Here is a 12,948-nt window from a genome sequence, read left to right on the forward strand (position 1 = left end):
ATATATATATATATACATATTTACACACATATACAAATATACTGTATGTATATATATATATATATATATATATATATATATATATATATATACTGTATATATTTATATCTATACACACATATTTATATATATACATACACACACTCACACACACATATGTATCAGAAATAAGGATTATTCCGAAGTAGCAATAGCATTACCTTTTAATTTTATAATTACTTACCGCCTTTTAAGAGGAACATGTGCTTCAATTGCACATGTTTCAATATACATACACACATACTTATATATATATATATATATACTGAATAGGTATACATATGTATATATATATACATATACTTACATACATATATGTACCTATGCGTATTTGTATATATACATATACATACACACATATATCAGGTCTGTGAGTATTACATAAGGCTAGAAATAGCAGTGATGACCTCCCTTGCAAATGCTACAAGGATACAGACTGTGTATCGATAGCCAGCTGGAAAAGTTGTTTTCTTGGGGCTATAACAACAGTAACATTGTACTTTAGAGGGCTGCTACGTTCTGTTGGCATATAAACATTATTATCTGGTACTGTTACTGCAGATTTCTTGCTCAGAGATTTAGAACAAGCTATATATGTCTATATATATACATATATATATATATATATGTATGCATGTATATGCTGTTCACTTATATTGTAATGTTGTAAAGATATATGAATTTTATATCATCATTGTTATTTGAGTAGTTATGCTCATTTACCAGTTTAATTTTGAATTAGCTTAAACGATACATTAAACAGTTTCACCTGCGTAGAAACACATCTGCAGAATTTAAGTGACTTAAGAATTTTGTTCTTGTACACAAAAATTTCTTATTTTAAATTAAGATGTTTTTAAGAGTCAAATTTCTTCTCTTCTCTTGACATCTTGATGATACTTTTAACCAGCCTCCCTCTTTCTTTATCACATCAATTAAATATAAATGATAAAATTCCTTTTCTTGACTGCTATATATTGAATGTGGAGGTGCAATGGCCCAGTGGTTAGGGCAGCGGACTCGTGGTCATAGGATCGCGGTTTCTATTCCCAGAGCGGGCGTTGTGAGTGTTTATTGAGCGAAAGTACCTAAAGCTCCACGAGGCTCCGGTAGGGGATGGTGGCGAACCCTGCTGTACTCTTTCACCACAACTTTCTCTCACTCTTACTTCCTGTTTCTGTTGTGCCTGTAATTCAAAGGGTCAGCCTTGTCACACTGTGTCACGCTGAATATCCCCGAGAACTACATTAAGGGTACACATGTCTGTGGATTGCTCAGCTACTTGCACGTTGATTTCACGAGCAGGCTGTTCCATTGATTGGATCGACTGGAACCCTCGACGTCGTAAGCGACGGAGTGCCAACAACATATATTGAATGGTCTACTGAATTTACATTCAGCTCTCATGTTGACTGCTTACTAACTAATGTTGGTTATTTACAATAGAGTGAATTACTATTTTCTTCTGATTATCTGGCATTCTAAAATGAATAACAGTTGTCTGTGTAATGGTTACCACATGATATAATAGTAAACACATGTAAATATTATGTAATTTTTTATGCTATAAGAGAAAGATTAACTGATTCTCCTATTTTAGTCTCCTCTTGGGTATATATATATATATATATATATATATATATATATATATATATATATATATATATATATATATATATATATATATATACACACACACATCGTTATCACCATCATCAACATATATGTGTGTACATACGTGTTTGTGTTCCCTTCTCTTGACATTGCATGCTCATTGTAAACAGTCACCAGTGCCATACAAGTGATGTAGTTCATTTGCAATTCTCCAAGAAAACACGACCAACTATTGTGCTGATTATATTTGAAGGAAGACAGAAAATATTATCTTACATGAAGACAAGTGAGGGTTATTGTGCATAAGGTTGTAGGTTGGAAGGTAATGATATAAAGTATTTGACATTTATAATCACAAGGAGTCTAGTGTTGTACTTTGAATAAAACAGTGCAGGCAGATGTTGTATAGTTCTCAATTTAATTCAACTGTCTAGCATCGTGGGCTAGTGTCCTCCACCATGTATCTTTACTTGCTTTTAAGGTTATAGAGATTTAATCTAAGGAGGGTTAGCTGCTATTTTTAACAGGCTGAACAACCACATAGGTCCCTAATCAGGTTTGGTATATAGAACAATGTATTGTTTTCTTCAGCTATTGATATTTTGCTATAATGGATAGCCCACAATAATAGTTAGTAAATTAAGAGCTGATGACACAAATCAGCATTGGAAAATGTAAGTAAAAGTGATGATGATGATAATGTATAAATGATGATGATGTGTGTGTATACACATATATGCATATGTCTGAATTCACAAAAGAGGAAGTACTCAGTATAGAAGTAGCCTGCAAATAACTAATGTAGGTGTAAGTTTATTACTTCTCAGTTTCATAATCATTGTTAGTAATGTAACTCAGTTTTGATGTTTAAAACATAGTATATGAGTAAACAACTATTTACACCCTTCTTCTCTATTGAGTACTTACTTTACTTCTTTTTTTATAAATGCAAACACATTCACATTTATTTTTCATTTGCTGGGCATTACAAATCAGCAAAGACCTATTTGCATGATGAGGCAGCATCTTGTCATATGATAAGAAATACGTACATGAAATATCTCATTGTGGAAAAAATAGAAAATATTCCACCTCATTCTCTATTCTACACAGAACTTTTTCTGTGACCCAATGACTATTTGATTAACTGAAAAGAGAAAAATATAAATTTCATAGCCACAAATATCCAGCAGAATATAAAACGTTCCAACAATTTTTGATTGTTAATATTTTTAAATTCTTTCAGCAACTTTCATGACTAAAATACATCTGAAAACATAAAAAAAAGAACCTACTCCTACTAACAGACTATTTTTTCAAATGTAGCAAAAACAAAGAAAGCAACAAATTCTAAAATGTACAATAATACCAATATTGAATCATGTACACAAATATTTCCACTTAAGATAGATGATAGAGCTGAATGCCTGGCTAAGTGTCAACCTTATATAATCTTTAAAAACTACAGGATAACTTTTAAAATAATCCCACATAGAGACTAATCTATCCAGCAAAGATTGTAGTAGGTGAAATTAGCAAATGAATTTTAGGTTCTAGTAATACAAAAATTATATTTTACAGAACACTAATGTAACATTATAGAAATACAGCATGTTAACATTCAATGTGGAAACAATTGCAGATTTGCTCAGTAGTGGAAGTTTTACCTGCTATGAAAGCCTTCGTTTTTGAAAGCTCTTCTGCTTTGAAGTTCCTTCTCTGACAAGAATGAAACCAGTATTAATAATGAGTACTCAGGTTAAATGCAAAGGCAGTGAGCTTTTTGATGTAACTTTGCATATTTATAGTGAAGCAAAAGTTTGAGTCATTACGATGTTATACATTAGATTTGTTCAGAAAAAGTTCTCCATTTAGAATTAAGTCTGGTTGTATCATTCTTCTTTAATAGCTCTACAGAAAATAGATTCAGAGAAACCTTCTGAGAATTTAGTTTAAAAAAATACTGTTAATACAAATTCTGAAATTGCTAATTTACTGAATATCACTTCAATCTTAAAATCTTGCAAATATCTCCCCTACAGAAAAATACATGTACACAAATATAAATAAGAAAAGAAAATATCTGCTTAATCTCCATTTTCGTTGAAATGTCATTCCTCATATAGTGAAAATTTTCCTACATCTAATACTTTGGCACTTCCTTGGCTTACACAAATAAAAATACTTTAATATAAAAAAATACAGTAAAGGTTAATTATTAGTTGTTCTGATAATCTCATTACTTTAATATCAAAGCTCAACAGAAGAAATTATAAACACAGACTGGTCTGAAGATCCATTTCAATACAACTGTTGCATTACTACTCCCTTTCCCTTAATGAAGAGTACAATGATAAACCAGTGGCATATTGAACCAAAATCTCTTCATTTGATGATATAGGTAGAAACTCTATTGAACTGATAGCCAATACATTTAAGATCATTTCTCTTTTCAGCATGCAGAATACAGAAACCGTCATTAGTAAACTATTGGGTAATCCTATAAATAATGTGATTTTTTTTTCATAGTTTCTTTATTTTTCAAAATTAAGGTGAACAAAGTTCTTTTTTAATCATAAATATGCTCTCCTTCATTTTCTACAATGCTCTTCCATCTGTCTGGTAGACTTGCAAGGCCCCACTTCAAAATTCACTTGTCTGAGACAAAAAATACTCCTCTAGTACTGTTCTGACCTTGTCTACAGAATTCCTATATTTTCCGTCCAAATGATTTTGAAGACTGCAGAATAAATCGTAGTTAGATGGGGCAATGTCTGGTCAATACCGTGGGTGGGGCATCGATTCCCATTCAGACTGCTCCAGCCTTTGGAATGTCAGCCACGCTGTATGTGGCTGAGCATTATCCTGATAACAGAACACCTTTCGTCTTAAAACCAAAGATGGTTGTTTTTCTTCTAGCGTTGACTTAAGCCACTCAAGCTGCTCACAGTAGATTTCCTTTGTTATCGTTTGGTTTGGGGGGTTTAAAAGTTCAAAGTGGACTAAACCTTTCATATCCCATCAAATAGATAACGACACATTACATAGGTGAAAACCTTCTTTAGCTTGGGGTGCCCATGCTTCTCCTTTCCCTGCTCACTGTCTTTGGAACTTGCCATTTTTATAGAGAACCCATTTCTTGTCACCAGTCACTATTTGGTCCAAAGAAGGTTCTTTCGTGAGACGTGACAGCAAAGAAGAGCACACATTCACTCTCTGTCCACGATTAGACTCGAAAAGTTTGAGGAACCGTTGACCTAATTTGATGACATTTCCAATGACACACAGGTGTCGATGAATGGTTGAATGACCAAATCCAAGCTTCTCTGCTAGTTCCTCAACAGTTATAATGGAATTTCTTTCCACCAGTGTTTCCAGGATGATTTTGTCGATCTCTACAGATCTTCTAGGACAAGGTTTATCTTTTAGTCTGTAGTTTCTCGCTTGGAATTTCTGGAACCACTGTTGACACTGACTTATGCTTATTGTCTGATCTCCATCCCTGTACTGCATTAATATTCCTCACACTTTCTGTTGCATTATTACCTTTATTGAACTCATAAAGCAAAATATGCTGAATATGTTCCTTTGTCACTTCCATTGTAGCTTTGAAAAAATAACTATTAAAATCGAACTGCAGGCTTCAAAACTTGCACTAAGGATAAGGACAAGATAAAATTACTACCTGCTTTTATAGCAAGTTGATGCAGGTAGTTTATCCCATCCCCCTCTGATTTTTAGTTCATGCAATTGAAAAAACTGCATTATTTATGGGAAGATCCAATATATGTGGAACCTTGTGGAATATAAACTCGCAAACATGAAAATATATTAGCCCAGCAAAGACCTTAGAGATCCTAACAATGCATTATACTTAAATACTATAGCAAATATAAACTTGTCTTTAAGTCTTGATACAAAATCAGCACCTCTTGGCACAATTCCAATGATATACAGGCTAAAGTTTTGGATCTGTTAACATTGATCAACAAAAATAAAATATTTTTGCACAAAGCATTTTAAATAAAAATTTTACAAAAATCATATCATAAAACATTAACTTTGTTAAAAACACTTCCAGTTCTATAATAATATTGTTTACATCAACTAATGTTTTTCTTTCATTAGTTTTTATTTACTTTTATATTTTTAGTGTTCTTTTTTATGTTCTTCAATATTTATTCTTCCACCTACACACACACACACACACATACACACACACGCACACACACTATGGTAAATATAAACTTGTTTTTAAGTCTTAATACAAAATCACACAAACACACACACACACACACACACACACACACATATATATATATATATAATGTTCATATTTTTTCGCATTACATATTTTATTAATATTTTTCTGCATCAGTTATGCTAAAGTGTGTGTATGTGAGTGTAGGTAGAAAACTACCTCAACAAGTCTCATTCCAATCATATCATGCTTTATACTTCAATACATACTTCCTTACATACAGTTTAAAGTGGCAACTTAGCAAAATTGATAGAATGATTTGAGGTATCAGTTGCAGTAACTTCTTCTGCACACTGAGTTCAAATCTTACTAAGGTCAACAGGTCAACTTTGACATTCAGCTTTGCTAGGATTGCTGAAATGAATACTACAAGGCATTCTACCTCTTGCTATCCCATTTCTAGCAGTTCAAAAACATTCATTACTAGAAAATATAATTTGAACTATTATGAATTTTATTCTATGTTTAGTAAGATGATATGGATGCAATTCATTAAAATTAAAGCCAAAAATAAGACATAGAATTTGAATATCATGATGGTGAAATGTAAGGTAAGCTGAAAAATAGGTGGGCTTTGTTAAAATTAGGTGTGCTGAAATAAATGATAAAGCTTGAAAAAAATCTGGAGGAGGAGGTGATTGTAGTAATACATATGTTAAAGAAGGAAATTTTAGCATTTAATTGGAGATGGGGTGGGTGGGGGAAATTGGATAAATGTACAGAGTAGCTGTTGAAATTGAGAAAATAATGATGGAAGTAAATTAAGTGGAAAATTTTAAAAAGATAATTTGGTGTATTATTAAAATCAATGTAATTAAATGTCATCAATTTCTATGTTTCTATGTGATGAAGAAGAATATAATATTCTGAAAGTTTGTGTGGATAAAAATTCTTTTGTCGCTGGGTAGCAGAACAAACAATATAATAGGGTATGATGTTGGCAGATATCCCACACAAATATGCACAATTATCAAGAAATGAATATATGCTTGATGATCCACAGAGCAAGATAACTAGTTGGTGGTGTGAGACATGACTGTGTGAATGCTTTGCAGCCATATAATTTTAGATTCCATCCCATCAGGTACCTTTTCTTCGACTAACACCCCAAGATAACCAAAGCTCTGGGAGTGATTATTAGTAGATGGAAACTAAAAGAATTTTGTCATATCTGTTTGTGTTTGAGTGTCTGTATGTGAATGCATTTCTGTGTGCTTACATTTGTACTTCTATGAAAATCACTGACATGCAAGTAGTGATATTGTTGCCATTTCCTTTGACAAAATATCATCTGTTGGCTCGTAGTTGAAAATGTTGAGTAAGAGAACTCTTACTTGTAAATCAGAAAAATAGTTAGCAATAAAGGGCTTTCCATCGTAAAACAATGTCTCAGTATGGAAATACTGATGTGAAAATCAATGAATAGTTAAAAACATTGGCTATCACACACCATCAAAGATGACTTGGTATCAAGCTTGTACCACCATGTGTTGCTAATGGCTTTATATGGATGTGTAATTATGAGCAGACACATACACCCTTTCAGCCCACTCAGCTTTTATCCAGTAGAATATCCCAGAGAGTGGAAGAGCTGATAGTTTTATTCGTTGATCGCAGAAAAAGGAAAGGCAAAGCTGACCTCAACAAAATTTCAACTAATGGCATAGACACTAAATATCACAACCAACACCCTAAGAACTGTATCAATCTATTAACTGCCTAATATATGCATACATATGTGTGTGTATGTGAGCAAACAAAAGAAACTGTTTGAAAGTGTTTTTAAAAGGTTTACTCAGTCTCACATTACTCAATGTTTCATAGATATAAATAGCCATCTAGCTGGACAGATATCTTGGCTTAAAGGGACAAGAAAGAAAAATGGCTTCTAAATGATAATATTCAGGGGACCTCTATTGGTTAGTTCATGTCTTGTGAGAAATTAGGTAAATCAGCAACAAAATATATAATTTTGTTTATGTTCTGTGTAGTTGAGGAGAAAGTCTAGTGGTGCCTGCTGATCTACAACCTTCACAAATATAATGATATCAAAAAAGGAAAAGAAAGATTGGAATGGAATGTGCCTATTGTTCCACATAATGGGGCAATTAATTTGTTGGTGTCATGTTGCATATGAATGTGTTAACAACATCACATAGTGTATCTGTGGAGTCATGTTATTGGGCAAGGTGTTGCATATAATGTTTAATGTATATGTAACTGGGTGGTCATTGAAAGGAGAACAGTCTCATTTTGGGTCAGCTAGAGTTATTATGGTACTTCTGAGGTACTGGCAGCTAATGGCTGAAAGTTAATTAACAGGGAATTCTCTGTTAGCAACAATTTTTCTGTTGATGATTCTGTAGACTGTTATGGTATATGCCATTCTCATGGAGGTAGATCTTTCAATTATGGATTCCAGGTGAATAAGCAGATCTCTCAATGTTGCTCCACTTGATGTTGTGGTAGTTTTTTCCTTGGTTCTGGGGTCTTCAGAGGATGCAGAACAAAGAGGAGGAGACTTCACTGTAGGTCATTAGTATATAATTACAGCAATTAAAATATATGTTAAGACATATTTTATACAAATATAAACATATATGAATACAGGCTTATCTTTCACATACATGTATGTGCATAACATATTGGAGATATGTTCATCTTAAATTTAAAGCAAAGCAATTATCTAAAATAAGCTTAATTTTAAAATTATTATTCAATTTTGTTTTGATTTCATTTCATTTTAAGTAAAATGCCATCAACTTACTGATTTTCTTTAACTTTTTTCTAGGTATTTGGCCACAACACATTTTGAACCGGCATCTGCTCGGCTGGCATTTCCTTGTTTTGATGAGCCGGACAAGAAAGCAAATTTCACACTTTTTATGGTGAGAGAACAGCGTCACAAAACTCTGTTCAATATGCCTTTAAAGACAACTACATCTTATATTCATGGACTTTTCTTGGATTCTTTTGATACAACACCAAAAATGAGTACCTACCTAGTTTCATTTGTTGTTTCTGATTTTGCATCAGTCAGTGGAATAAGCAAAACTGGAATTAAGGTAAATCATCAACAATATTTATTTCCTGTGCAATTGTCTCCCTATTTCTCTTTGTTGTAATTTATATTTCTTACTTTTGTTTTGTATGTGTGTGTACAATACATTTTTTTCTATATATATTATAAATGCAAATAGACATTCTTATATTTAACCCATATAGGTAAAATTTCTATTAATTGTATTCAATATAAATTATGGAAGCAACAATTTATGAGATCACATGCAGAGTGTCAGAAATAGAAGACTTGTGTGGCTGGTGCAAGAATATGTGAAATATAAACGTTTACAGATACTCAGAAGACTCTCAAAAAATAGTTGGCAAATGAATGAAGTCCTTAGTGATATTTTTTTCTGTACCAAATTACAGACACTTCCTTGCCACTTTCACCATCAGAAGTAAGCTGAACTAGTTATTGGCTCAGTGATTAGAACCAGTAATTAGCCCATAACAATTATTTTGTTGCTCACCTATTGCAATATAGAATAAATAATTTCTTACACACTTCTCTTTGGTGAAGTGCATGGCTTAGTAGTTATGGTATTTGGCTTACAATCGTAAGATCATGAGTTCAATACCTGGCAGCATGTTGTGTCCTTGAGCAAGACACTTTATTTCACATTGCTCCAGTTCACTCACTTGACAAAAAGGAGTAGCACCTGTGTCATACTGAATCTCCCGGAGAACTACATTAAGGGTGCATGTATCCGTGGAGTGCTCAGCCACTTGCATGTCAATTTCCCAAGCAAGCTGATCCATTGATCAGATCAACTGGAACCCTCGTTGTTGTAACAAATGGAGAGATATTTAAAAAAGTTTCTTTTTTATTTTGCATAGGTGACATCCCCAAGTGGATAAAATAGTAAGCCTCTCATCATTGGTTGATAGCTTCAATTCCCCTGGATATCAGATTACAGGGTCTATGCTACTTGGAATTTATAAATATCATGTGCATCAATTATTTGGTAAATGATACAAAATGACAGGTAACAACCAGCCCAGAAGCATATGTTTTGGGGAAGCTTAAGACAAATTTACTTAGCTATCTTTATTCCAGATCTGGATAAGATAATTCATTTTGACAGTATTAAATTCAGTAGAAATATGTGACACCATTTCATTTCAAGTTCACCTTAGCATGAACTTGGTGTTTATTTAATAAATCAATGAACATTGTTTAATCAGCTAATAAATTTATTGTTCTATGAAGTAGTGAACGTATTGTGTAATAAACCAATGGGGATATCATTTAATGAACTAGTAAGCATGTAGTTCAATGATATTGTTAAAAAAATTAGTAAAAATACTGCTTGATAAACAAGTAAACATAAGTTTTCTCTGATGTTTCCTTATCAGTCAGGTCTGTTGATGTGTTTTTATTAATTCTGGTTTTAACTCCTAATCATCGACTGATGCGTGGTTTGCATTTGGTCTTTCATGTGTGTGTATGTGTGTCTGTGCACCTGTGTGACCATGTGTCATATGATATGTGACTACATATATTAGTTAGCAGGCATAGGAATGTCTGTATGTGTGTGTGTGTGTGTGTGTGTGTGTGTGTGTGTGTGCATGCATGCACATTTATTTGATTCCAAGTCTAATGGATAGACACACACACACACACACTCCCTGGAAATGAAAAGCAAGAAATAAGGCAACTAATGAAAGACTGACAGACAGAAAGAGAGACAAACTGACAAGACAGAGAGAGGTGTTAGAAAGAAATGGAGACAGGCAGGGTAAGAGAGAGAGAATGATGGAAAGAGATAGAGAAGAAGAAGAGTGAAAGGGAGTGAGAAAGAGAGAAAGAGAGGGAGAAAATAACCAAGAATTGGGGATAATCAGCTTTTCATTGTTGTTTTGATATAAATATAATATAAACAGCATCATTGACATGTTACCAAATTTTATGATTTTTCTGTGGTTTTTGTCTGTTAATTTTTCTTGCCACTGTTGTTATTATTATGATCTAATTTCATTTTCTCATTATTCTCACACTAAAACATTAATAAATATACTGAGCAAAACAAACATAACTGGAACTACGGTGTCATTGTCAACAGTGATATAAGGTGATTTCACTACTCTAGTTTATTCTACATATTCTTCTGCTTGTTTAAATGTTTGTCTATGAAACCCAGTAGAAATATGATTACTCTGATATTTACTTGCCAAGTCTCTGATGTTTTTCCAGCTGACCAGTGACTGTGTCATGTTCTATATGTTTGCCCATCAAACAAGAACGTGTATTATACACATTCTACGTATTTGAAGTTTAAAAAATAAAAATAAAAATCAGTGTAGCTGATATTATGTTCTCTGTATGGTTTATTTCTCACGTCACTGAATCAATATTATATACTGCCTGTTTGATATTGTTAGTCAATGATACATGCATACATACATATATATATATATATATATATATATAGTTATATATATATATATATAACTATATATATGTGTGTGTGTGCTGCCCTTCCTATAACTCATAATCATACAGACATGATGCTTTTATAAAGCCACTCTGGCTGGTATATTTAAAGGAAAGGGTGAAATTAGAGGTTAGTTGTGTTATCCTTTGACAACCAGTGCATTCTTGGAACAAGTAGCACAACATAGACAAGAATTTCATGACCAAATTTTAATCTGAAAATATTGGATACTGCCACTACAGTGCCTTGTGCTTCTTACAGCCAGTTGGTCTCATACTGTCTCCTCTCAGAAACACCCAGATCATACATCTGTTCTCTTCTTGTCTCCCAGCTCATGCCCTTGTCCCTTCTCCATTTTTACTCTAGATGCATTAATAACCATTAATCCAATCCTTCTTCCTCTGCCTGTCATTTTTCCTTTGTTCCATCAATACCCATGTTTGTTTGGCAATTGTTAACTTAGTGGTTTGGTCTGTAGGAAGAGATTATAGCCTTGGTCTTTGCAGTTCCTACAAGACCAGTGAGGTGGATGATGTTGAAGTTGTTCAAAAAGAACATCAACTCCAGGATGAAGGACATGCCTTCTTCCTCAAGACTAAACCATTAAAAATTAAGGAAAAAGTAATAGACTTTTTTTTTACAGTTTTAATAATTCAATAAAAATCAAAATCATAAGCTTGAAAGTATTGAATGAAGGTAGTGAAGAATATGTCCTACAAATGCTAGTAATCACTTTCAAGGTTTTAGTCAATGATATTAATTTACTATCAAATATTTATTTTATTGACCCCATAATAGGGGAGAAGGACAAATCCTTGTTTAGGCAAAAAGGTACACAACCTGATCTACAGGGTCTTCTATATTCTTCAGCACACTTCTTCTGTGTCCTCAGCTCACTTCTAAACAATTTTTTCTATACATTTTACATTATCTTTTATACTCTTGTACAGTTACTTATATACACTTCTTCTACTGTCTTCTATACACCTATACAATGAATGCTATGCACTTCTGTTGTATTTTCTATTCTCTACACAATGTCTTTACAGTTCTACAATGTCTTTTAGACATCTTTACAATGACATCTCTACACTTGTTTGACTCACCAATTCTTTGGTGCCACCCTTATAAATACAATAATACAAACTCACACATGTCCTTGAGTTCAGCTGTTGCCTCTTACTTCTGCTACCATCTAATTACTTTTATAGAACTATTCTGGCCTGTGCAATATAACTTTGTATTATTTCTTTCATCTGTTACTCAGCTGATCACTGCAATATACTGTTCATGGATCCATTAAGATGTTAGGACAAATGCTTGTATTTATATATGAAGAGGCATACCTATTGTAGTTATTGTATATAAAATAACAATATGCTACAATATTTCTTTATTGTATCATATGCACGCACACATACACACACAAATTCATGTTTTAAAATTTTATTTCACATGTATTATTGTCTTATTCATTCTCTTCATAATCCCTTGCATGTTACAATCTATCTATCTATCTATCTATCTATATATATA

General features: G+C 32.9%; 1 protein-coding gene across 1 annotated transcript in view; it reads left to right on the top strand.

The window, feature by feature from the left end:
* The window catches only part of LOC106869101 (endoplasmic reticulum aminopeptidase 1), a 1,169,084-nt gene that overhangs the window by 401,976 nt on the left and 754,160 nt on the right, over window positions 1-12,948 (top strand). The window contains exon 4 of the mRNA XM_052970645.1: window positions 8,706-8,979. Within this exon, the coding sequence (XP_052826605.1) occupies window positions 8,706-8,979 (274 nt within the window). The remainder of the gene's footprint in view (window positions 1-8,705; window positions 8,980-12,948) is intronic.

The sequence above is a fragment of the Octopus bimaculoides genome, chromosome 9 (genome assembly GCF_001194135.2).
Source record: "Octopus bimaculoides isolate UCB-OBI-ISO-001 chromosome 9, ASM119413v2, whole genome shotgun sequence".
Lineage (NCBI taxonomy): Eukaryota > Metazoa > Mollusca > Cephalopoda > Octopoda > Octopodidae > Octopus > Octopus bimaculoides.